The 27,898-nt window shown below is 39.8% G+C and overlaps 1 protein-coding gene across 2 annotated transcripts; it reads right to left on the reverse strand.

Annotated features, from left to right (window-relative positions):
- On the reverse strand, positions 1-27,890 carry faxcb (failed axon connections homolog, metaxin like GST domain containing b). 2 transcript variants are annotated; one of them, XM_084726102.1, is made up of 7 exons: positions 27,094-27,890; positions 24,774-24,895; positions 15,469-15,604; positions 13,405-13,601; positions 8,450-8,667; positions 5,355-5,471; positions 1-4,807 (listed from the first exon to the last, which is right to left on the reverse strand). In XM_084726102.1, exons 1-7 carry the CDS (start codon positions 27,127-27,129, stop codon positions 4,485-4,487), a joined length of 1,149 nt encoding a protein of 382 aa, XP_084582228.1. In that variant the 5' UTR covers positions 27,130-27,890; the 3' UTR covers positions 1-4,484. The 2 variants fall into 2 exon arrangements, with proteins under 2 accessions (XP_084582228.1, XP_084582227.1); XM_084726101.1 differs by lacking the exon at positions 27,094-27,890 and having other exon boundaries at positions 24,774-25,252.
- Positions 27,891-27,898: the final 8 nt, after the last annotated feature.

Consider the following 27,898-nt stretch of genomic DNA (forward strand, 5'->3'; position numbering starts at 1 on the left):
TAAAATTGTCACAGCTATTCTTTATTGAAATCATCCAGTCGCTCCAGTTTATGACTGCAACATCCATAGGTAGTTTGATCAGTCAGTCAGCTCTACATACAGTATGGTACACTTTGTCACACATACAATATTTACATTACCCCAGCAGTAATGCTATGACATGGTTCCAATAACAAGACATTTAGTTTTTATATGGCTTGATTAAAGCAGTCCAACTGTATACGAGGCCCAGCCCGGATGAGGCGACTGAAAAGAAGCAGCCAACCCAGGCCAGGCCAGGGCGGGTCAGGTTGGGATACGAACCACAGGACGACATGATGGAAGAAGGTTGTCTCAAGAGTCCCAGTGTCTGGATCAAACTTCTGTCTGTAACTCACCCACATGTCCAGGCTTTGAATTTAAAGGGTCATTTCACCGAAATGGCAAAAAAAACCAACACAGATTTGATTTTGTGTTAAGTCTCCAAGATTTCTGTCTCCACCCCAATTCAAAGATGGTGCATAAAATTCTGTCTGTGGTGCCCACAGCACTGAAACAATTATCAATGAAAATTTAAAGCTGCAATTACAGATTTTTTTTCATAACTTGGGGGCTGGTAAAACTAGATGTTAAAGCTATATTATTATAGCTGCAATGATTGATCAATTATTAAATGATTATAAAATTAATCAGCAATTATGACAATTGATTAATCAGTTTGAGTGATTTTTTTAAGAAAAAAGTAAAAGTTCTCTGATTCCAGCTTCTTAAATGTGAATATTTTCGGGTTGTTTTACTCATCTATGACAGTACAGTGATTATCTTTGGGTTGTGGGCAAAACAAGACATTTGAGGACTTCACCTTGGGCTTTGGAGAAACAGTGATCAACACTTTTCATTATTTTCTGGCATTTTATCGTCCAAACTACTATTAATCGATTAATCGAGACATAACACCAAGACTATTGGTATGGCTCAATACGATTCCATGTAGGTAAGAGCATGTTTTTTGTGGCAATTTGGGTGAACTGACCCTTTAACTTAACTATCATCTACTCTATATGCACCACAATCATTGTACAGCAATCCTATTGCCATGACGAGCACTTCCACCACGAGTAATGTAACAGGTAAAACATTTTGGTCCATTTAAAACCAAAGGTTTTTAAACTAATGACATTTAGTTCTGTTGATTTGGTATTCTGACCACCTCTGCAGAGGCTTCTTCATCAACTGCTTCATTAATGACATTCACGCCCGGTAATATTCACACATACACAGCCAACATAAGCAGCACAGTCCCCTCGCAGCACAATCATTACCAGAACACTCAGCATCCTGCATTACTACTGATACACACATTTATGTTTCCCATTCATTTGGCCTGTTTTAATCTCTCCCTCCACAGCAGACTGCTCCCACTGAAATAAGGTGAAAATAAATTTCCACTAGTGCAAAATAACTTCTCTCTTTGAGAGCAATAAGAAAAGAAATATTAACAAAAAAATATAGATTTGACACATAAGATCATAGAAAGAATAATAAAGTGGCACTGATAATAAATCATATCACAACAAAAACAATTTCAGACTGTTTCCACCCACTTCAGTCTGAGAGAACTAAGGCTGATTTGTTGCTGGATGCATGCATATGCATGCACATGACACCTACACACACACACTGACAGGTCACCTATGAATGGGAACCACAATATTAAAGATTAGGACTGCAGGAGAAATCTGCATTAAACAGACTGCAGGTCATCAGGGTGGAATGACCTTGATGTTACAGAATAAAGGAGGCATCAGGCTGACTGCTGACTCCATCTAGTGGTCAAATATACACATTACAGCTCAACAAAGATGTTTAAACAAATGATTGGAAGCTCCAACTTCACCAATAACAAAGTGCAAGCAAATAATGACTAAATGGAGAGAAATAAGGATGATCAACAGTAAATGAAACAGGCACAAGTCTGCTCATCTCTCCTTCTGACCTCTACTCCACAGGACTACAAGAACATCTAGGGGTGGTCTGATAGAGACACACAGTACGCCATGTTTTGATACAGATTCTTTCCACACTCAGTAGTAGTAGTAATAGTTCAGACGTCATATGACACGACGCCACAAAAACTGCAACAGAAACTTTTTCAACTGTTCTTGTCTCATAAATATGAAATTTATAACATTTCAAGAGTAATCCAAGTGGGGAAAAGTACTGAAAAATACTGACATGGGTGGTGGTCACATTTTCTTATTGCCACCCAGGCTAAAATCATGTTTGTATATCTCCTTTTGTTTGATATAGGGTTCAGTGCTTTCCATAATAACCCAGATACTGTTTTACATGAGACATGGAGTTGGATGCATTATAGCGCATGTGCAAAAGAAAATTCTTAAAGGACAAATCTGGAATATATTTACAGTAACTTGTGTTACTGTTTGCTCATTTCACATTAATTAGAGTTCAAATTAACGCCGAATGATCACTGAATGAGTATGTCTTATTTATGCATTGTAACACATCATTAATAATATTCCAGAAGGAGTAGATGTTTATAACAGTTAAGGCAGGCAGTCACTCTCCAACTCCAGAGTCTGCGTTTTTGGAGCTTAGCTTTATTTTGACAGACAACTGACAGTTATAAGCAGCTAACAGTGTAGGACTCATCATTATTTGTTATAGTCAAATTACAATGTTGCTCTCGTCCTGCGCTCCTGCAGTGTCTCTGCAGCCTGCCTGAGCTTCCCCGAGTCTGTGGAGGAGGGGGTGGGCGAAACAACTTGCTTCAACCATATACTCTTTATGGGCCCAACTTGCCATTTGGTCTGCACTACTCATCTTTGGACACGCAATTGTCATATAAGGTTAACAAGTTTATTTATTATTGGCCACATTTATGTTGATTAGTGCCAATTTGGCAGTCTTAAATATTTAATTTGATTTATATTTCATTTACAGAGTGCTATATATACATGTTTACTAATATAGTGATGCTGATTTAAATGATTATTTCAGCAAGCAAAAAGGTGCTACCCAGGTATGGTTAACAAATGCTTTTGAACCCCCACTTGGATCTCTCAGAACTTCTTCTATGTTATGGAGCAGTGGTTCTTAACCTGGTGGTCAGGACCCCCAAGGGGGTCGTGGGATAATTTCTGGCAGGTGCCAGATGGTTGTGGAGAAAAAAAAATATATTGTAGCAAGCCACATGGAATGAGAGCAGTGAAGCAGCTCTCAGCGACATCAGTGTCGTCCCTTAATGACATGCAACATAAGGGACTCAAAAATATGTCAAATACAGCTGGCCTCAAGAAATGAACCAGCCGCCTCACCAGTGCTTAAAAATATGAATGAACACATGAACAACTGCATTTTGTAACATAAAATAGGAAACTTTACAAACTATTCACTCCAGCACTAGGCATGATGGGAAATGAGACATATTTTAGACTGGGATGCAGTTATTACAATATGTTACCTGTACCAGTGATATAATTTGCCTTAGAATATATTTTTCAGAGTGTGCTTCGGAGAGTCAAACAGCTGAACAGCTTCTTCCTTTAAAATTAATATTTTTTTCTGTAATGTGTAATGTAATTTTCTTTTTGTTAAAATGGATTTTATAAACCTGAGAAAAAAAATATTGTTCAAAGCCATGGTATTGTTAGTGGATCCAGTATTGAAAATTTTTACCCAGCCCTAGGTGTGGTGGGGGTTGGAATCACCAACCTGATTATTCTTGGGGGTACCATCTTGAACAGGTTGAGAACCACTATTATTGAGGAAACTTTTATGAGCGATAAACATTTGTTAGATTTTCTGTTGCAATTTTGTGTGTGGATCACCCCTTTTTTTTCCCTCACAAAATGCTTGCACTGAAAGGAAATGACTTGAGGATCAGTCTAGCTCGTGGACTGGCACTCGATGTCATCTGTGTTTCCTCTCCAGCACGCGGATGGTTAACAGCCGAGACACAGCAGCTGTTCCTTTTAGCCACATGATCAGTCTCCACCTGCTTCCAACGGGTTTGTGCGTTAAGACACATGGCAGAGTGGTGATTAGTTGCATCGTTTCATAGCAAGTGAAGTGCCACCTGTCTTGTCGACGACACTCCTCTGTAATCTCCGCACTTTTCACAAGACGAGATGTTTCCTTTGTGTCAACCTTTCACGACGCCGGCTTCTGTATCTTGGGACGAGACAAATAAGGCAAAGAGAAACTGCCGCGGGGACAGTTCTGACGTTACAGGAGGGGACAAACCGTACAGTAGCATGTGTGTTATGAGGTTCAGTCTGAATGCTCTGCATATTAATACCGAGTCTGTCCATCAGGAAGGTGTATCGTTTGGAGTATTGGGGGATGGAGGAGCTGGAATAGTGTCTTCAGCTGTGAGAGCTGTCATCTGGCAACCTGTCCAGATTTATCAAGCTACCCGACACAACTTCTCCCACCTCCTGTCCGTCTCAATCCGTCAGCCAATCGCGGCCATTACTCTCAGGTCAAACCTCCAGGTCGGGCATTAGCTCCTCCTTCAGCTGAATGTCATTGTCAGATCCCGTGCCCACGTCCGAGTCAAACAGCGAGTGGTCGGAGTCAGGAGTGTGTGTGTGCGAGTGTCCAGCCGAGTGGCTGCTGGCGGCGTCGCTGTCGTCCAGAGTGTCAGTCCTGGAGAAGAGGCCAAAGTCCAGCAGGCCCGTAGGGGAGCCGCCGCCACTGCTCTCACTGTCTCCGTCGTAGTAAAGATCCTCCACCTCCACGAACCACTCGGGCCAGAACCTCCTCCGCATCCGCTCGCAGAACATGGCCAGGTTGATCAGCTCTCCTGTGAAGACATCAGACACAGCAGGTTTTACAGGTACAGTGGAAAGCAGCAGGAGGAATCTCTGGTGTCTGATACAGAGGAAGACAATACATCTAGGGTACTTTGTGAGACATATTTTGTGTTATCTCTTCATTATGAGCCCTTTCATCATGAATTATGCATCAAAACGATAACAGACAATCTTCATTTGTGACATTACATGCTCTGATTTTGCTCTCTGAAAAGATAAGAGACTAAAGTGTTTCCTACTCTGTGCAAGATGTGAAAGCAACAATCAAAGCCTGTGTCAGCAACACTGCATTGCAGTGGAACATCGTTGCCATCTAGTGGCTGGAACAGACTAGTGCATCTGTGACAAACCAGCAAGGAAAACTGGAAATAACAATGTAAACAATGCTTATACACTGCAAAGACAGGACAATAACAAAGCTCAAACTAAAGCAATATCTATGGTAAATATGCAATGATTTAATACCTGTGTTCAATTTATTTAGATTTTATAAAATTCTGTTTCATTCGTGTTTGAATGCATCACAGATGCACTGACCTTTGATGAGTTGCTCTGGTCGTGTCCCAGGCAGAGTCCACATAGCCTGGGCTAGATGCCCAAACACTGTAGCATCTAATGTCGATATCTTTGAGCCCATAAAGTACTTCTTATCTCCTACAGGACAGAGAAGAAACAGCAAATTCAAGTTCAAGTTTAAAAAGTAATTTGAATACTGCAGTGGTCACAGCACTTCTTTTTTGTCAGATTCCTTTCAGATGAAGTCAAGTGCCAGGTTATCAACACCACCTGTCATTCAACTGATTTTAAAGTTCATTTTTAAATAGGTTTTTCATACAGTTTAATTTCCTACAAGTACCACTTGTATCTCAATTGTTTATGCTTTAATAATAATTTTAATTTTAATTTGAGTCATTTATGTATTACTCATTGCTCGTCTATTACGGGGTGCCTGTATAGCTCAGTTGGTAGGGCGTGCGTCCCATATACTGAGGCTATCAGCCCTGCAGTGGCCGCTGGTTGGACTCCTTGTGGCCCTTTGCTGCATGATATCCCCCCTCTCTCTCTCTACTCCCTTTCCTGTCTGCTCTTCAGCTGTCCATCTATCAAATAAAGGCAATAAGCCCACAAATATTCTAAAAAACCCAAACCATACATCATTCATTTTGAGCTAAGTACTTCACCTGTTACATATTAAGTTTAACAAATTATTTCAACTGTTTGTCCATAAATTTTGTCTAATTACTTCAAATGTTCATTTTCCCATAGATAAATATTTAAATAATTTACTGTATGCATTACTTTTAGCCAACTATCTCACCCGTTTAACCATTAATGTTAGCTTATTATTTCACTGTTCTTTTCAGTTACAGTACTTGCTAACTACTTTAGCCATGTATCCATTAGTTTTAGCTTAGTACATCACCTGTTTAGCCATTGGTTAGTTAATTATTTCAACTGTTTGTCCATTAATTTTGGCTAATTATTTCAAATGTTCATTCTCCCATAGCTAACTATTCAAACCACTGACTGCAGCCATTACTTTTAGCTATCTTACCTAGCCATTCGCAATTAATTTCAACCACTTTCCAAAAGTTTTAGCAAACTATTTTAGCCATTTGGCCTGTACTTCTAGCTAACTTTTTAAACCATGTATGTTAAACCATTATAATATATCTCTCATATATACTCTCAGTCTTAATACATGAGTTTGGATTATTACTTTTCAACCTAAATTCAAGTATGAGACTTTTAATCATGAACCTTGTTTTTTTTTCTTAATAATTTGAGCTGTTGTGGCAGCTGCACAAGTACCCCTTGGTACACATGTACCCCTAGTTGGACACATTACCCCCAACGCTGAAATCATGGCATTTTTTTCAAATGCCAAATGTTAATGAACTACGAGAACTAAAACATTTGTGGCCTTAAATGTGATTTATGCTAAATCAATGATCTCCTTCCCCATCCCTTCAGAGAACACAGTTCAAAATAAGATCACTTCATCTCGAAGCTGTAACAGCTGCACTTTTAGCAGCAGTAACAGATTTTAGATTCAGGCTTGCGGCACTTGAGTGAGTCTGGAACAGAAAAACATTAAAAGAGAAGCTGTATGTTTGCAGAGTGTACTGATGCTTCCACTCGGGGAATAACTTTCCGTTTTACTACAAGTGGTCATCCGTTGAAATGGCACAAACAGATCGATGTAAATTACTTTTCTTTCCAGCATCTGCCTCTTTGTTTCCATCCGAACACTCTGATATTGTATCCCTGTGGCTGACATCCAGAACATGCCCTGCTTTCATTCATATCATCTCTACCTCAGTAAGAACAAACACAGAGGCAATGACAGACACAGTATGTTCTGTGTTGACATCAGGAAACCACATATATGAATGAATCTTTAATTTAGTATGTTGTCTGTAAGGAAAGAAATAGTATCTACTCATATTTTAAATAGGCCTTTTCATCCAGGATGTATCACTATGCATACTGTGTGTACTCTGAAACAATGTGTCAGGATCTATTAGTCATTAACGCTAATGCTTCATTAGCCCGCCAGAGCCATTCAACATTTTACACTTTGGTCATTATGGCCTGGCAATGCTGTAACAAATTAGCTTGATACATATGTCACTTCAACACTCATTTCAACTTGAATACAGACTCACTGTTTACTTCTGATGTTATGGAAAAATAACAAAGCAACTGTTCTGGGGGAAAAAAGTCAGATTTCTCCACAGCTATCAACCAAACTGAATCTCTGAATACATTTGTGCTTATAGAAATAAAGCAGAACTCTTCTCACTAATGCCTGGGGATTTGTAACTAATGCATGTAATTCTATTATCCTAAAAATCTCATAATTCTGTTATCAGATTATATAACAGAGTTAAGATAATCCCTCACAGGTTACTGCTCATACATTTGATGAGGTAAGTGGTGGCCCTGATGGAATACATTCAAATGGTTCAGGTAAGAGGCATTAAAGGGTAATTACAGGGTTGGTTTTGAGTAGAACTTTAAATCACCAAAGTCACACAATAACAGAAACAAACTAACAGAGTGAGGCAGTAGTAGACCAATACCTACCATGATCTGTGAGGTAAATTTGCTGTTTTTGTCAAAGGAATCTGAAGAAAGTGATATAAGGGCTTCATTTCCCGTTTGAAAAGGCTGTCTGAAAAGGTCTCTCTCTGTAGGGATTCTTTCCATAATGTTGTCAGAAACTCTCAATAACAATTTGAGCCTGTCAGTGGCAAAAATAGGCACTTTGATGGGTGCATTTGTCCCCAAGCATTATGTTGCAGCCATTGCAGCTATGACTGCCGACTGAGGCTGGAGCAATTCCAAAACTTTTTGTACCCACAGACTTTAATGAGCAGGTTGGCACCTTGCATGGCAGCACCTGCCATCAGTGTATGAATGTTTGTGTGAATGGAGTGAATGTTGGCGTGAGTGCTTCAAGTGGTCAGAAGACTAGAAAGGTGCTATATAAATGGAGCCCATTTACCATCTATTAATCATTTAGACCTCATAAATGTGAAAAATAGAGCCAAGGTTTAAAAACGACCCTTTAAGAATGTTTATCCACACCCACAAACATGAACACACAAACACAGTCCTCTTCCTACCCAGCAGTGTGGCCAGCGTCCTCATGTCCTTCTCCATCAGGGCGTAGACCTCCTCCTTAGAGAAACGTCCGATGCCGTGGCCGTACATCTCCCTGCGCACCATGCTGCCGTTCAGGTGGCTCAGCAGCCACTTCAGAGTGTCGCTCAGCGGGCCACTCATCGCCAGAAGCTTCTGGGTTTCCTCCAGGTTGTCCACCCACTGACAGTAAGCTATCGTCCTGAGAGAACACACACAGCAGACAACATCATGTCATCACTGGTTACCCAACTACTGATATCACAGCTGTCCGAACACATGTCCGGAGTAAGAGGGTTCCTAATGTCTGATCCTGAACAATACTACAGAATGTTGCTCCTGGTTGTTCCACTATAACTCAATAATGTGCAACTTCTCCATTAACTCAAAATTAATTTTCTGGTTAAGAATAATCACTCGTACTAAACCAACAAAACAATGTTTATACAGCAAAAGGCAAGTAAAAACTCTTTTTCTAAACTGACAAAAGGTTATCACATTCAGCATAACCATAATCTCACTCAGAGATCTGCTGAAGGAAGTGATTGTTACCAAAGATGCTACATCTCAATAATCATGTGCATCTTATAGCAGTACCATCTAACTACTCTGCAAAGTTGTGAAGCTGCTTGTAACAGCAGAAAACAATAATCCCTGATATTTATGTCGGGAGACTGGAAACCCACTGGGGGCTAGTAGTTCACCTAGTTGTAAAAGATTCAACCATCCACCTTCACTCTAGAAGTCAGTTCTGCCTCCTTTAAATGTTATTTAGTTAGTTCAACACCCAAAGTCTGAGACCACTTCAGTTCTCATTCTGGCTGAACTTCAGAAAAAGTCTATATAAGTTTTTGAAGTCTGACATTATGCATGTTGTCTGTTCCTTGAGCTTGGGTCCTCAGAAACTATATTACACACTGTGTTCTTACAAAAAAAAAGTCAAAAAAGCAGCTCTAATCCAAGGCTATTTTTAGCAACATATGATGAGAAGCTACAGTTTCAGGATACCAAAAGCCAGTGCACAATTCCTTATCAGCAATTCCAGCACCAAGGACTCCTGACTTCACTTGGACTTGAGCCTTTTGACTTAAAAAAAAACACTTGAGACACTCCACCAAATCAAAAGATTAAAAAGTATGTGTGACCAGTCAATTCACTTCCCTTCATTTCCTGAATCAACATTAATACTATTCATTTTCACAAGCCCCACATCCACTTTGTTTTGAACTAATCTGACAGCATCCAGTCGAGCTGCATGACAGAACCATAAAGAAATAATGTTAAGATACTGACACCAAAGATAATTTTGTTTGTGTACAAAAACTAAGATGACTTTGTCCCACCTCTGATCAGAGATTCAGCCTGTGTGTCCTGTTGCTAACGAGCTTTGTGTCCATTGGCAGGACAATTGACCTCGTCCCAATCAATAAAAGTGCACCACCACATCTGCCCCCGCCCATTTATCAGCCATGCTGCTCTCAACTCACTGCCAGCAAACAACATCATATATTCAGCCCCTCAAACTGTCAGGCTGCTGTTATGTGCATGAGGAAATGCCTGGAGCCTGCCGCTGCCTCTCATACAGAAATAGGTTAGAGGAGAAAAGGTGACTGTGCAAACATCCAAGAAATTCCATCACAGATTTGGATTAAAAACAAAAGCGCATTGCTGAATTTCGCAGCTTCTTTGTTGAGTTATTTAGACTCCTTCTCTTGGAAACCCGGGCAGCAGCACGAGCCATCCTGACGTCAAGCAGAGATTTGTCTCAGAGCGGTAGACAGACAGATCCAGTGTGTGTGCAAACAAGCCTGACTCAAAGCCTCAGAATCCCCCTCTAACTCTGCTTATATTGATCTACATATCCTCCTTTGTGACAATTACAGATTTAATAAAAAAAACAATAAGAGATGATTGTTTTACCTGCGTTTACCTCATTAAAACACAAGAGTAACTGTCTCTGATGTTTGGCACGATCACTGTGAACTCTGCTGCTGTGCGTGTAGACACTAACAAGATTAAGCTGCTCTATCCTTACACACTTGCACTTTCTCACACAACCTCATTGGAAATACAGACTGAGCTTCTCTCAGCTCGTTTGGAAGCCTGGAAGCCTCAAGTCATATTTCTGTTGCTGCTGACTAACCTATGAGCCGTGAAACGACTGTAAAGGAGCCTCTGTCTCCAGCCTGCAGTCTTCTGGATCACCAGACGTGACTAGTCGCTCAATATAAATTGAATTAGAGCATCTGGCCTGTATTATATCTGGGAGAGGTGACCATACGCGACTTCCTGTAACATTATATGATACGGCAAGAGGATATGCTGTCTTTTGTTTCCAGACATGGAGAAACCTGTTTGAATAGAGAAAAAAACCTTCTTAGCGGTTTAAAATGTCAAATTAAAATTAGCCAGTCAAACAGGGGACAGTTTTTTGTCCTTTCTACAAAAATTACAAACTTATTTTAAACATCAGCATTTGAACTTTCATGTGATGATGATGGTGATGATAATGAGACATACATCAGACCAGCACAAATGGGTACTTTGCAAAATGTCATGGCCATGTCCTTTTTTTGGGGGATAGAAAACTGAAGATTCCATAGATATCAGTGCAGTCTGATGTGTATTTAGATTACAATTCTGACAACTCTGTGTACGTCGCTTCCATGTTAAATAAGCCTTTGTTTTGTAGACATGTTTAATGATTATTTTGTCTAGGGGTGACTGGTAAGTCGTGATGTCATACCCCTTCAGTCCTCCCTCATCCAAGTGGATCAATGACCCGACACAGTAGCCAGGTGTTCCTTATCTGGAAATTTATACATATTTGAATCAAGCTAATAACTGTATGAACTGGGCTGAGATTTAGTTGGAGGTGAAGCCATCTTTACTGCTGCTGCAGCCTATGACTGTACTCCCATGTGCACCCCCACTCCAGTTATGTATCTATCAGTAATAACTGTGACCAGCATCATGTAGGTATTTACCACTGACAGTGAATATCTGATGTGCCTTAAATCTCACTGTGAGCGCTTTGGTTATTAGTTTGGTTGTTCCTAGTTTCACTGTAGTTTCTCAGGTTAACACATGTGAAAGTGCTATTTTGTCCCCCAAAAGGGGATGCGGCCTTTGGGCCTTGATAACGTGTATAGTCGTATTAATTTCTTACAGTAACAACCATTCTGGATAAAAGTCATGCAGGCACTGTTTTGATGGTGACATAATTAATTTGTAAAAGTCATGAATTGAGGAGGCAGTTTGAATTTTTGGTGTTTAAATGGTACTGAATGTCAAATAATGTGTGGGGGAGCAATGGAACTCAACTTGGATTTAAATTGCATTTATTTTTTTATTTTGTCCACTTGGGGCAGAGCACAAGCTGTAAAAATGTCTGACATATTATCACGATACAAAGTTGCAGCAAACTTGGTGTCAAACAGCTGTTGCCTGATCACACAAAGCAACATTAGCTTTCATTTAGGGTGGTGTTTGTGTCCATCTGATGAATACTGATTCAGTCAAATGTTCATTGTTTTGGTCTCCACTGACTCCTGAAAAAATCTGCCTCTTTAGCTACTAAATCATCCATAAATTATCATGTTAAGTTCAAGTGTTAGCAGCTAATGATGTCTGTCTGCTGTTTGGAGCTGTGCAGGTTGTGTACAGCAGGTTTATTAAAAGATTTTAAATTAAAAACCGCTGCCTGCTGCTGTTAAAAACAGGGTTGATAGGAGAGTGGAGTTTACGGGCTGGAAAACCAAAACAGGAAGCTAAAAGAAGCTAAAACGCTCCGAAGAGCTGAATGTAACTGCAGTCAGGTATTAAGTGACCCATCCCTACCACACTGAGCACTTTGATCCACTGTCAACATAAAAATATTGATTAGTACAGAATGATCAAAAACAGACTAATAATTCAAGTTTGGGTAGTAATGGTGGATAAAGTACAAAGCACAGTTGCCACAGTTGCTGTTCCCTTCCTGTCATCTTATTCTTATAACAGCATCTGTCAGAGGGGCTGATGGGAAACTGTATGAGATCATCATCCGTCACAGCTGCTGGCCTGCAGCTCTGTAGCCCTTAAAAGAGCAAGAAGCCGCCACACTGCCCTTCTCTAACATAAATAATTCAATCAATAGGTAGGTCTAAACATGGCACAGGGTGGGTGGAGGAGCAGAGAGAGACAAGGAAGGAGGGAGGGAGGATGTGGGTTACATGTCTGACCTCTGAAGCACTGGATAAATGTTATGGAATCCAACATCTATATTTTACAACATTTCTAAACACATTAAACTGCTCATTTACTCTCTTTTCTTAGTGGATGGACAGCCTTAAATTGCCTGAATGCAGGGCCTGAGATCCACAAGTTTAGTTCAAAATGTGTCCTGACGTTATTAAATCAAGGAGAATACCACACCACGCTGGACCAAACAGTGTTAGATCAGTGTGTGTGAGGGGGGTGGATAGTGGAAGATGGATAGAGCTTTTAGGTAATGGAAAACACTCTGAGCCTCTCTGGGCGTGGGAGGAGTGGTAAACAATTTCCTAGCAGCCACAGCAGCAGCAGCAGCAGCAGCAGCAGCAGCAGCAGCGTGTTTCTCACCCAGAGGCACTAGAGTGACTCACCACAGCGAAGGACGGCTGATGGTGAGGAAGACAGAGTCAGGCTGGGAGGGAAGGCTGCATAAAGACTGCTTAAAAAAGAATATTAAAAAAATAAAAAGCTGAGATTCAATATGTCTTATTTTAGCTTTTAAAATCAATGTGGCATTGTTTTTCTATGAGATCTATGTGGGTGGTTCCTCATACAGTTCAGTGATGATGCTTGGGTATTCTGCATTTAAAATCTGCTTAAAGTTGCTTAATAATCAGATTTTCTATTGAAATCAGCGGAGAATGAAATGTTGTAGCAACAAAAGCACAACACAGCTGTAACTTACCAGTAAAGGTGTTCCTCCACCATTTTGGTGACGGCCCGGGACACGGCTCTCTCCTGCGGGGTGAGGTTCTTGTTGAGGTTGACGCCCAGCTTCTCCTCCAGGAAGTCCACGATGAACTCGGAGCCTGAAGCCTGCTCATGGTTGTATTCCATCCAGGGCATCTTACCCTGCGGCGACAGCTTCCCATCAAAGTAGTTCTGCAGAGAACAGCTTCATGTGAGAACATGTAGGGTTCTATGTATGTGCATTTATGGGACAAAAAAATTATATTCTAGACTGATACATCATTTTTTAAATGGGATGTTTTGCACTGTTTTATTTCAGTGGTTCCCAACCTGTGGGACCTCAAAGGTTACTCCACTGACTTTACACAATAATACTGTTTTAAACCAGTATTAGCACATATATGCAGGTTTTTAAACGCAAGCAAACCTGCCAAAAATAGATGATTGACTCCTTTCCCATTGCGAGCAGATGAGTTTGCCTCTCTGTTTTTTTCCTGTGTCACGACGCACATTTAGGACATGGAGGACAGTGACAACGGTGGTTACTTTTGAATATTTTTTACTTCGGTCTCTCTTTCAAGCTCAGTGCAGACTGATCTGGAACAATGTTCAAACGCTGCTTGAATGGAGAATGATTGAATTTGTGGCTGAGATGACAAAGAGTTGCATTAGTTACCGAAGGCAACAAGCCTTCATAGCAGGCAAAGCGGTGACATTAACCTGTCCACACAAGTGTCATATTTCCATCACTGCTGATCGGAACTGGAGCCGATAAATATCTGTGACTGCAGAGACTTTTGAGCTGGGAATGAATGCAGATTGTGCCCTGTTGACAGATGTTAATGAGTTTTATTTTGTTCAGTGTAAAAGGGGCTTAAAGTTTGCTCATCATGAGGGATACTATTCAACCTGTGACAACAGTTGTGTAACACTCTTTCTGGCTCTGGAGAAGCTATTTCAAGTCTGAAAAATAACCATGATGATGTCAGCAGAGACTGCAGATTTATAACAGAGAGCCTGGAGGTGTAGAATTTGAATGATGCAGGATTTTCCCAGGTCTAATGAAAGATGCTATGGAGTTGCATTATGGAAATTGTAGGATTGATTGTTTTTGGAGCTAAACCCAAACTAGAGATGTAAAAATTGGGATAACTTGGCTTCTGCTGTGTAAATTTCTTGTTTTGTCTTGCAGTTCACTCAACATGATAGGGAGGAAGGAAAAAACACAGCACATTATTTCCAGTTTATCTTAGTGTAGCTATGTGTAGAGCTGAAATTCACTAGTTCTCAACTCTTAGATTAATCGCCAACTATTCTGATAATCAATTAATCAGTTTGAGATTTTTTTTTACAAGTGAATATTTTCTGGTTTCTTTATCCATATCTACTCAGTAAAATGAACTTCTTTGGCAAACATTGACATTTGACATTTTTTCACCATGTTTCTGACAATTTAAAAAAAACAAACAGCTAATTGATTATTCAAGAATTATTTGTATTAGAAGTATTTGACAGATTATTTGTTAATGTAAACAATTGTTGGTTGCAGCCCTACTTGTGTGAATTACTGGTAATTTTATCTTTTCATTCAGCTAAAAAGTACTGAAATAAAACCACGTGAGAAAGAAAAATCCCTCTTGTATTGAAAGGTCATAAGTAGAAATGGCTGAAGGGGTCAAAAGCCAAAAGGTTTCGGAACCACCAGTCAACTCAATACTGCAGAAATGTATAAATATACTGTATATCTCTAAAAAGAAGGGCAGTAACAGTCATCTGCAATAAAGCAGGCAACACATTAACCTACTTGTCATTAATCAAGAGGATAATAATTATATAAACATTGAAAGAACTGGGTAGTTAACATGAGTGACTGGAGAGGCAGCATTACAGACAGCAGCTGCAGAAACTTCAGAACAGAAAAAAAAGACGCCGAAGGCCGTTTAAGCAGCTGCTGAACTCTAGGAAATGTAGTTTGGGAACAGCGCAGCGAAGAGCACTTCAGAGTCCTCTCCTGCAGCTGTGTGTTTAATCAACCCTGACACAGTTTGCTAAGAGTCACCTGGTAGGGCAGATCCACCATGCGCAGGTACGTCTCTATTTTGAGGCAGAAGGGTGAGAGGCTGGGCACGCCATTCTTTGGCCTGGAGAACTGATGGAGGATGATGGCATCTTTAGAGTCCAGCTCCTGCTCCTTCCTGCAATAGAGAACAGACGGAGACAACAAAATCTTTAGTAAATAAACAGTGTTGTTTTGGATCAGTCTACTTAAAGGGACAGGTCACCCCAATATCAAAAATGCATATTTCCCCCGTGGCCTGTAGTGCTATTAATCCATCTAGATAGTTTTGGCGTGAGTTGTAGGGTTTGGGAGAAATCAGCTGTAGAGATGTCTGCTTTCTCAGCAATATGGGATTACAGGTGACACTGGGCTGGTGTTGCTCAAAGCCTCTCCAAACAACAAACAATTTGAAAAAATCAAAACCTGTGTTTCTCTGCAGAAATCATGATTCGGTTGCTCAAAATAATCCAAAGATCTTTCTACTAGAAGAGAAAATCTAGATGGATAAATTGCACTACAGGCCAGAGGAAAAAATTGTATTTTTGATTTTTGGGGTGAACTGTCCCTTTAACCTTACCTTCTCATATAATTTTGTGATGCCTATTGTATAAGATAACTAAATATACCTTGTTTATGTTAGATTTTTTAAATATCTACTGGTACATTTAAATTTGAAATCAAAACTAATTTTTAATGTATCTGCCACCTTAAATAAAAAGGCATTAAAGGCAAAATTCACCCATTTTGTCCAGTCAGTCTTGATTGTCAATTGAAAGCTGAGTCCTCCTGCTGCAAAATCTGCTGTTCTCCTGGCAGCAGTGATGTTGCAGTGATCTTGTTGGTATTAAGGAAGAACTACAGGCTGTTTCAGCTTGGATTTCTAGTCTCTGCCTCTGGGCAGCCAAGGGTCATGCTAGGGGACCATTTATCAACTTACACTATGTTTTGGCATCTTTGATGATACATGGCAACAAGAGCAAGGCCGTCCAAAGCTCACGCACAATGCATCATGGTACGCGTAGGCACTGTCCACAAGACTCCACAAGCAGGAGAACTCATCTTTTTTTTATCAAACAGATTTACTGCTTCAGTTGACTGCATTTACCATCAGCTCTGACTGGACATGGTGAATTGGGTGAACCAGTAGATCAGTTGGTGGATGGTGTGACCCGTGGACTGAGGCTATCAGTCCTCTGCAAGAGCTGTAGGTTCGATTACAGCCTGTGGCCCTTTGCTGCATGTCATCTTGTCACTCTCCCCTCTTTCCTGACTTCACTCCAGCTGTCTCTATCAATTAAAGGCATAGAAAGCCCCAAAATATACTATATTGAGGAATTATTTGATTGATAATAGGCAGAAAAGCAAAAGCACTTAACCTCAAAGCTGTGTGTTTGTGATGATGGATTTTCTCACTCTGTCATTGTTGTGTATGATGTGTTTTTGTGTCTTTAACTTGGCTGATCATGTCTAGACGCCAGAAAAAACAATAGTAAAAAGAGCACTGACGCAAACGTAAAAACACAGTAATGGTATTGTTTGATTCAAATGTTAAATTGTCACAAGCCTGGCTGAGAGCGACTGGTGTTACTGGCTGTTTTCTAGGTCAGGCAGAGATGTGAGATAAACACAAAATACAACTCAGCCTCTAAACAGGAAGCAGAACTTGCTGTTCAGTTTCAGGCTCTGACAAACCTTCCTGGGAGGAAAAGGTTGCACCTGTAGTTTATAATAGCAGCATGGTGACACAGCAGTGAGTCCCCGTGTCCCTGTGCTCTGGTTTTTTAAAACCCTCACAACCTCCCACCAACATGCTTTATTTTCAGCAACTGCGGGGGCTTTACTTCATTAACTTTCAAACAATGGCTTTGTGCAGACCTACATTTTGTTGTCCTCGTTGAACTCCATGAAAAATCCAATCTGTTGATCTGTAATGCTCAGTGAATTAAATGTTGCGTATTATTTGTCTATTTCGTCATATATAAATGATTTCCTCTGTGTACTTGTTTATGTAGTGAAGTTTAGGGAACCTGAATGACCACAGTAACCAAAGCTATATTAACAGTATCAGATTTTAAGGCAGTCCGTCCTTTGAAATGAGTCAAGCTGAGTTTATACGAGGAAAAATACTGCTGATACTGATCTTCTGTATCAACATCACAGCTGAGCTGGCATTAAGAGCTTCTGTTAGAATTGAAATTAGGTTTTTGACTAGATGAGTCATCACACTGCTCCACATGTAATAAAAAACACTGCAGGACATTCTCCGTCCCTCAGCTACAGTCATGCTGTGTGCCCGCTGTCCAAACACAAATAATTATAAACTGTTCTACTGATGTTGCTTTCTCTGTCTGTCTTCTCTGGACTGCTGTGAATGCGAGCTCCGGTTGTAACACCTTTTATTATTATCATCACCAAAACTGCATTGGTGAGTAAATGTTCTTAACTGAAAGTCTCGTCTGACACAAAAAAAGGAGATTCAATTATTTAAAGTGTGATCAGATTAAACTGATCGAGATGGACATAAAATAGGGCATCAACAAAACAAAGAAAAAATCTTCATGGAAACTAATGGAAACTTCACAATTTTTCCATAACGCTTAGTAATCAGCAATATCTTGAAATCCTGGTCTTGATTGTGGTTCTTAGGACCGAGTCAAAATTCTGGCAGCAGAGCTCTGGGTGGGCCGGAGGAGTGAGGAAGTACAGTAATCTAATCAACTAGTTATGAAGTCAGAAAGAAATGGTCTGATCCTTGAAATGTTTCTGAGATGATGAAAGCAGGACTAAGTTGAACATGTTTGTCTAAGCTGAAGTTTTGGTTAAAAAGATTTCAGGGACGCCGAGATTTCTGCAATACTCATTTACTGAATGGTACAGAGACTTAAGTGCACTTCATATTTGAGTATTTGCACTTAATACTCTTGCTCTTAATATATATTAACATCTCTGTCTTATATTTAGCTGCAGGAATTCTCATAGAGGCAGTTTAGCAGGATGATAATGCTCTGATAGCTGTTGGAAAGGTCACAATTAAGGTAGAACTGATTATCATCTGCATAAAAATGGAAATGATATTATGTATACATCAAGGTAGCTAAGTGGGATCATGTAAACGGAGCAGAGGAACAGACCTAACATTTAGGCCCACAGCACCCCACAGTGAACACCTGGCATCAGCAATACACACAGAAATTCGTGTTTGTTTTTTAGGTAGGACCTAAACCATGACATAGATTTCAAACTAGCCGAAGAGGATCTCATCAATTGCTGCGCTTAGATCAAGGACAGATAGACATATGGCCAGCCCAGCATCAGCTGCCAGAAATAAGTCATTTAAGACCTTAAGAAAGGTCATAACAGTTTCAGGGCTACGCTTTTTTTTTCTAAAACCATATTGGAATTTCTCAAAAATATTGTTATCATGAATAGCAGTTGATCTGCCTTCTAAAACCTTGGCTAAAATGGGAGTTTAGAAATAGGCCTAAAATAGTTAAGATGACTGGAAGATGGCCTTTTTAAAAGTGGGTGAACAAGAGCAGTTTAAAAAAATCAGGAAGAAAGTCTAACAAGAGCAAATAAAAATGGAAACGGTTTAAAAGCAGCCTTTAGAAATGATACAAGAGGAAGATATAAAGGACAAGTTAAGGGTTTCATTTACGTTCCTATTCTTTGTATGCTACATAAGCAGGTACACAGAATTAAGCAGAGATACAGACTTTATCTATAATGTCAAACCTTTAAGCAGCACACAGGACGTGGCAAAATTAAACTTTACAAACTCGTATTAGCATCATTTTGCGGGCAGACAGACAGACTCTGTCTGATCTGTTTAGCATCTCTTTTATCACTGCCTCTTCAAGTCTGAATAATTTAATAGAACTGTACAGAGCTGACAGTCTGTACTCTGCTTTTTATCTAACATTATTTCATGAATAATACAGTCAGTTGCCAGTTTATTAAGTACAGCTATCTAAAAATGATTCAGTCTAATACAACAACCCTGCAATTAATCTGACTTTCCTGAAGGGTCAGATTTTGTTAAAACTATAGACCTCATATTTAGACTAGACCTACTCTATATACACTATAGTCTAACTGTATATATATGTGAGTGGTGTTGACTGTACTTTATACAAAGCACTACCATCACAACTCCATTATAGGTCTATCTGAAGTTCTCTTATTATTGTTTTATAGCAGTTTGCTCAAAAGCACTCTAACAGTAAGTGTGGCCTCTCTGGGATGTAGTGTTGTTATTTAATCAAATACAAGTAAGAACACTATATACGTCTTTTGGCTCATTAAATGATACATACAGTATTTGTTAATATATAACCAATATAACATATATAAAAACATGAAATATTTCCTTATTTGGTATAATAAAGATTGGCTTGAAACTACATGTCTGTGTACAAGCTACATGTAGAAAGAATACATACCACATACTTTCATGTCCAATATCGATCCCGCAACCTGCTGGTACCAATCTGATACCGTCTTTTTCTTTTCTCTCAAACAGCTACGTTGTTAATAACACATTTGTATGGGTGCATTTTGCTTAACTTTGTCATCTAAAAAACATTATGCTCAATCAAATATTTTACTCCAAGGAGGGAATAAGTATCAAGTTCAGAAAATGACTCAGGTTTTTCACATGCAGAAGTTTTAACTGCATTTTTGATTGGCCATCAGCACTCAGACATTCAAAATGACATATAAATAATTTGCATAAATGAATAAATTGCACTTGGTGGATTTGCTTTTTTCTTCAGTGAGCTTAAAATAACTTCACACACTGACATGATGGCAGCACTGCTGACAGGTTTCACTCACGTCACTTGACACATGCGGCTCATCTGTGTTACTCATGACACGTCTCTCTTTACTGCATGTCTTTCAAAGTTTAGTGGAGCAGTTACATGACAGTTTAGGCTGATGGATTGTATTGGATTATAAGATACTTTTCCCCCCAATATCCAATCCAGTGATTTTGGCCAGTACTGATTGGCTCATCCTGAGGGAGAATTTTGCCATCTTCATCAAATGTGTAAGTCAAGTATGCAGCAAAGGGATGAGTCACCACTTCAGTACTTTTACATATATATTCAGCTTTTACACAGTCAGATAAATATATATATATATATTTGGATAAAAGTTGAATTTGCAGTTACTAATATTAGTTTCACACATACTGCAGTGGGATCTGTAAGATGGCGAGGAATGTCAACAGAACACATTTTGACTTTTTTTTAAATTTGTTTGTTTACAGTGGTGGCTGTTTTTCTGATGATGGTCACTTGATATCTAATTTATATTAACGAGTATGAGCTAAATCCCAGAGTCTGTATAATAAAATACTGTTTAACAGCACCACAAAATACAATCCTACATCATAAAGTTGAATCAACACCTCTCAAACTGTTTCAACAAAAACTGAAGTGTTGTATTAGACTGCATTAGTTTTAGCCTGGTGTACCAAATAATCTGGAGCCGTTATTACAGAAACTTCCTATCTTAACTGTGTGGAAACCATGGTGATCAGGGTTAGAATCTGATTTAGGAAAAATTTCCATTACAAATGAACAATTCCTAAGTTAATGTTTCACGTATTACACAAGAATCCTAACTTTGCAAAATCTCAAATAGACACAACATAAACTTCAGGATAAATGTTAAGGCGTCCTAACTTTCACTTTTCCAACAGTTAATTGTTTCATCTGAACGGCTGCTCTTTTATTGCTTTTACACAATGGATGCAGTATACAGTGGACACTGTGTCTGCTATCTCAGCCCACACTCTTACAGCTGTTGTAAACAAAAACATCTTTGTATTTCTCTACAGATGTTACCAACACCTTTAATTAGGGATGTAACAATACTAAAAACTCAAGGTACGATAACACTATAATAAAAGCTTCATGATATGATATTTATCACATTAATAAACAAAGAAAAATGACAACTTGAAAATATTGCCTTTTTAAAAATATAAATCTAATGTCTGCAGCATTTTTTTTTGTTTGTATAACATTCTTTTTTTTTTTTCTTATAACTTGAAGTGTTTCTACTTTCCTTCTTTAATGAAATGAAATAAAAGTAGCCAGCCATGACCTAAATGTGCAAAAAATTGTCATAAGTTGTCTTTAGCAAAAATTGTTTGATTTTTTTCATGTACAATTGCAAAACAAAAATAATGCAACAGTAACATGTAACCATGTTATATCAAGATATAAAGTTTCAAAGTCTGGTACGGTACTGAGACATTTTTAATGCAATATCTCAATGTTAAATATACTATTACTGCCCTACCTTTAACTCATATGTCTGTCGTTTTTGCTCCATTTACTTTGTATGTTTAAATGAGAAAAACCAACAGTTGAAAAGCTTTTTAGCTCAGCAGGTCAAGTAAAGTAAGAGGGTTAGATTTATATATCTAATATTTAGTCTACCCTCAGAGACACTAACGTTTGAAAAAATGTAAGAAACACAGTATAACAAAACAACTTAACAAAATCCCAAAGCACAGCCTCCAAAATGACCACAAAGTTTAGTAATAGCTTTGACATTATATCAAATGTATTGCGTTGCAGAGATTTCTGCTTAAGTCAGGATGCTAACCAGCTAGCTTTGGCCCGTCCTGTCTCATAATACCACTTTGTATCTCGACAGGCGATAGTCTGGCAGTAGTCAGGACTCTGCAGGTCTGAGCTCTCTGGAGGCCTCTGCTGTCCTTGTCTGTCTTTGTCATCCCCGGAGTCGATGAGAAAAACAATGCTTACAAAGTTGTTTAGCTTAGCTTTAGCTAGTCTGTCAGCATGATTATGGAAAAACTATTGGCCCGATTTTCAAGAATATTGGTGGAGGCTTCAGTGTAACACAACCATATTTTGACAAACTGTACTTCTAATAGTTTTGGAAAACATGCAGCCATATGGAGGTGTTGCACTTAAGTTATTCTATGTGAGCTCCTGATAAATAACCAATCACTAATGTAATATTTCTTCTCTAACACTGTGTGGAGTCCCTGTGAGGCCTGCCTCCCACTATGGAATTCTGTGTCTCACAGTATACACAGAATTTTCATTGTATAAAGTACACTATGAGCTCTACAGTAGTGTCTCTGTCCAATGTCTTGTGGTGCTGAAACTGTTCCAAGTCTTGTAAGTTGCTGTCCACAGCCACATGGTGCTGAAACAGGTCCAAATGTCTGTGCGGGCTGCTGAAAGTAGCCTATCCTTTGACATGTTTGTCCACTGCACCTTTGAGCCTGATGCGTCCTATATGCATACCATCGTTCTGTAATGTCTCTGTCAGTTGAAATGTGCTGCTGAAATCCCCCTGCAGAGCCAATTGAAATGCTTTCCAGACATTAAAGATCTCTCATGGAGGGGACACAGAGAATAGTAGCTGACTACTGTGGCAGAGCTGCTGCCAGTGCCAACAGACACATCACATGGCACGAACAGATGATGCCGGCTGCAGGCTGCGGGGTCCAGCCTCAGTAGCCTGCACGTGATCCAGCAGCAGCGTTTCTGCACGAAATGCAAGGTTACACAGATTATCAGGGGGGAGGGGGAGTGAAAGCAGAAACTACCAGGCCACTGTTACAGGATGTACTTAGTCTCCGGCACTGGCCTGGCCCCAAATAATCCTCCCATTGACACACGCATTCCCTGCACCGTATATAGTTCTGAGTTAATCACGATTAGGGGAGACTGGGGACAGTTGCAACAGTTTTTGCATTTCTCTCAGTTACTCAGAGACTATTTGGACTAGCCCAATCAGTTTTTTAAAATATTAAAATTACATGTGCATGCTTTACCCACACCATTTAAAGATGATTACCTGTGGCACGTCAATAACATTATTTATTTAAAAGGAATAAGTCCGATGTTGCAACTAACCTTTCAACAGCTGCAACACAATGTCAGGGGGTAGCAACATTTTAAGAAGAATTTTTGATGTTGGTTTCAGTAAGTATTGTATTCTAAAATATGCATGTTTTACATCAACATTACAGTGTTATTCATTCATTTATTTACTTAGTAGTATTTGTCAATTAACAATTATTGAGTTTTGTTTGTTTATGAGAAGAACACAGGCCTACATTGGGTCAATGTGCAGATTCAAAGTCTTTATAGCGTGAGACAGGAAGAATGATTTGTTTATGTTTAACAACATGGATGTGTGTTTTGTTTTGATATTTCTGCTTAGCTTAAGGATGGGTGCAACAATGAGTTGAAACTGCCCCCAAGCTAAGCAGTCATGACAGAAGACACATGCTAGACACGTGCTAGCTACACACATGCTAAACATGTCACTTAGAAGTCATCAAAACAAAGATTCAAACCAAGTAGGTTTTGATTAATTCATTAAAAAATGTCCAAACAGTATGACAAAAATGCAGCTCATGAAAAAAATACTTTCATACCTCCAAAACATTTTTGTCAAAGCAGCAGATGTTGAGTGTTTCTTCTGTCTTCCTAGTGGGGGCTTAATTGAGCATGTGCAGTATGACTGCATTCACGTGGGGTTGAAATAATTGGAAAAAATATTTCCCAAGTGGGAAAATTCATGTAAACACCTCAAGTCAGAAAAAACGACTCTGAGGGAGAAAATTTTGTAGGAAGGGTTGCTGATATGTTGTCTTTTGATATAATGGCACACCAGAGTAAATGTAAATGTTTGTAAACGTTTCTGCTTTACAATCACAAACACACCAACGTCGGAATAACAATTTCCCATCTTGGAAAATGAGACCATCCAAGGAGCATGTGGATCCCTGTCCCCTGTTGGCACAGTCCCCAGTCTACCGTACACTACAGGCACTGGTCACATCTCGATTACAAGCTCCAGCTGAAAATATAAGGATGTTCTTGGATATTTCTCTATAGCAGATGTGTATCTCACGGCAGAGTTCATTAAAGGTCGGTGTGACTCCGCAGCGCCCGAGGAGGAGCGCTTCATATAGACACGCTCAGGTGCCGACGGAGCGGGCACGGTAGCTGGCACACGAGCGGAAACGTGACTCGTTTTTTTTTTTTTTTTTTTTATTATTAATTATTTCATTTTTTTTCTCTCTCCATCTAGTGTCGTGTCCTTGGGAGGAGGAAAACATGGACTGAAACCTCAGCAACCAACGCGAGATCTGCGCAGAAATCACATCCTATGGAAGGACTGACTCCCATATATCCATTCATGGTTTTATCAGAGGCACCCAGCGCTCACTGTCAGATTAACAATTACACATCTGGGGGAGGAATCAAACACAAAGTGGTGGTGAGAAACAGATGGGTCCCTACCTGATGGCGAGCAGTTCATGCAGTAGGTAGGCTGCAGCAGCCAGCAGGGCCCCTCCGGTGATGTACAGGGTCTTCTTCCACCAGGAGTCCGAGCCCAGAACCGACATGATGCCTCCGTAGTCCTGCAGAGGGAAGGTGATGATATAGCCATACAAAGACTGCTGCTGCTCGGAGGCGCACAGCCCGAGGGGCAGGCTGTGGTTCCGCCCGAGTTCAACCACACACGGCCGGGAAGAGGCGAAGCCAGCAGCCCAGTACATCCTCCCTTCCCTCGGTTAGAGCCACCCCGCGTCCTCCCTGCTGTAGTCCCCGTTAGGCTTCATCTAAACGCCCGGCGGGTGGTCTACGGCATGGCGGCGGCGGTGTGGCTGAAATTTCTCCAGAAAATCTGAAGGAGTAAACATCTCTACTCCCCCTCCCCAGGACGATGCTCAGCAGCACCCACCGAGCTTTCCTTTGCAGGTTTTAGTGAGCGGTGTCAAGAAACTGTGAAATACAGCAGCCGGACTTCCGCTCGCAGCTTTTCAAAATAAATGGCACGGTTTAGGTTGCGTTAGTGTTATTTTAATGCCTTGTCCAATGTTGGCAAACAACACCACTAATAATAATTATATTTTTACTGAAGTAGTGAAACTGAAGCAAAGGCAGTATGGTCCGCTGTAACCAGAAGATAATTTGAGCACATGAAAGAAGTTAGGCTCCAGGACCTAAAGGGATAGTTCACCCAAAAATGAAAATTCAGTCATTATCTCGTCACCCTCATGCCAATTGAAGGCCACAAAACATGTTTCACAGAAAAACAGTGCTGCAGAATCTCCCAAACAATTTAAGTGAATGGTGAACAGTTTTCAGATGGAAAAAACCCAAGCAGCAGACAGAGTGCAGGAGCAAAGGTGTTGTTTAGTTAAGTATGTTAGTCCAGTTTGCCTGACTTATTGATCCTATATCTGACTGAGGTTTGTGCAAGTAATCTACGGCCACGATCATAGCTCTGAAATATCAGTGGTCTAACTGTGTTTTGTACTGATAAATCCATGGTGCTGTCCCCAGTGCTGGATCAGCCAGTTCATTTCCAGATGTTGTTTTATCTACAATATATAAAGAAATGTCATTCCCACGGCCAAAATGGCCACATTCAAACTGCTTGTTATATCTGATCAGCAGTCTGAAACCAAAAAAGGCGATAAAGAAAAGAAAGATCATTAGTTGAGAAACTGGAACCAGGAAATGTTTTGCTTGGAGTGACTCATTGGACTGATGGAAGTGGCTGCTGATTAATTTTCTGTTTAGCAACAAAGTGACTCACTGTTTCAGCTCTAAATGTTAATAATGTTCAAACCGGTTGTTGTGATCTGTCTTTTCTAACAGAGTTGCCAGCCACAGCACTTGTGTCCAAACTGCTGTTCATTTATTTTAACAGGCTAAAGCAATCCTATTCAGCAGTGCTGTATTATTTGGCCTTTTCCAAGTAGCATTTACATTGTTGGCCATACACATTATGCATTTTATATTAACTTATTTGACTGTTCCATACAATCTACAATCTAAACTATTTAATCAGGAAGAGACCTGATGGGAGGTATTCTTCTTGTCTTTTGCCAAAAATTAAAAGGTTATTATTTTCTAAACTTACATTTACATACATTAGTAGTAACAGCCAGCAGCCAAGAATAATAGTGTAATATCTTAATGCTTTTATTTTCAAGAGGATCTCAGATGAATATCCGGTGTTAATGTGCCAAACTGGCGCAGCTTGACGCAGCTGGCCTATTGTCTGCTCCAGTGGAGGAGTAACCCCGCCCTGACGAGCCTCCCGCATCCCAGTGAAAGCAGTGGTTCACCGCGGTGAACACACTGCCCATTGGCCAACAACAATACATGACGACATGTTCCCTGTATGATATCATATATATATATAAAAAAAAATAATAAATTATATGTATGTAGCAGTCTCAGTTACCATGAGCTTCTTCACCCACATGGTATCTTTCGCAGTTTGTAGGATTTATTTAACTTTGCAGGTTTAAAACTGCAAACACACATATACAGGCTTTGTACAGGTAAATGCTAAAGAAAAAAAAAAGGAAACTACTATTGTAAAATTATTCTAATACACTTTATGCTCAGTTAAAAACTATGCAAAAAAAACAAAAACAAATCCTTTTAATCTAATGTGATTGCGCTTTCAAAGCAGGTCACTGATCACCTGTGGTAGGTCTAAACTGAGTTGATAATATATGAATAAGCAGTGAATAGAAACATGGAGACATGTTGTAGCCTAACTGTATGTAATATCAGGCAGAATGCAAAGTCTACTCACTCTGGGACAACTTCGGAAGTGTATGAGGACGGTCATCTTGACGGATAAATCCACCAGGTGTCTTCGGAGTCTGTTTGTGAAGCATGCCGAGAGGAGGACGGAGACAACTTGGGAGAAAAGCAGATCTCCTAGAAGATAATATAGCTTACATCACCAGCAGTACCACCTTGATGCCAGTGAAATCCCGTCTCCCGTCGGTCAACAGGTGACAGTCTGTCCAGGTCGATGGGTGTTTAGGCAGGACAGGATGAAGTGATGATCGGCATTAATCTATCGCTCGGTGATGCGCTTTAAAGTCCTCACTGTCTGCAGCCATGGCTACTGCAAGTTAGGTGCGCGCTCCCGCGGATTTAAGGAGCGCGCATTGGAGCAGGAGCGTTTGATTTGGTAGACAGCTGAGCAAGTGTGGGAACAACAGTCCACTGCAGGTTTTATTGCAGCTGGACAGATGGGAAAATATTGGAAATATATCCATTATTCATGTACAATACAGTGGTTTTGATCATCAGTCTCATAGAGCCCATTCAGTTTGATAACTTCCGCTAAAGTGAAATAACAGAAGTAAACCCTCTGATTTAATGGGATCCCTGAAATAGCAGCTAATTAATGTAATAACTGCTCATAACGTATTATTGTTTTTTTTTTTCATTCTCCATTTAATAAAAGTCAGTAATGTAATAACTGGCAAATACTGAAAAAAAAAAAATTCTGAACCAATAACAACTTTTAGCACATAATGTAACAAGGTATTACATTATGAGTCGTCACGATACATTATTGCTGGATTAAAAATAGATAACCCTTT

This window comes from Lutjanus erythropterus, chromosome 9, assembly GCF_056507025.1.
Source record: "Lutjanus erythropterus isolate fLutEry1 chromosome 9, fLutEry1.hap2, whole genome shotgun sequence".
Classification (NCBI taxonomy): domain Eukaryota; kingdom Metazoa; phylum Chordata; class Actinopteri; order Lutjaniformes; family Lutjanidae; genus Lutjanus; species Lutjanus erythropterus.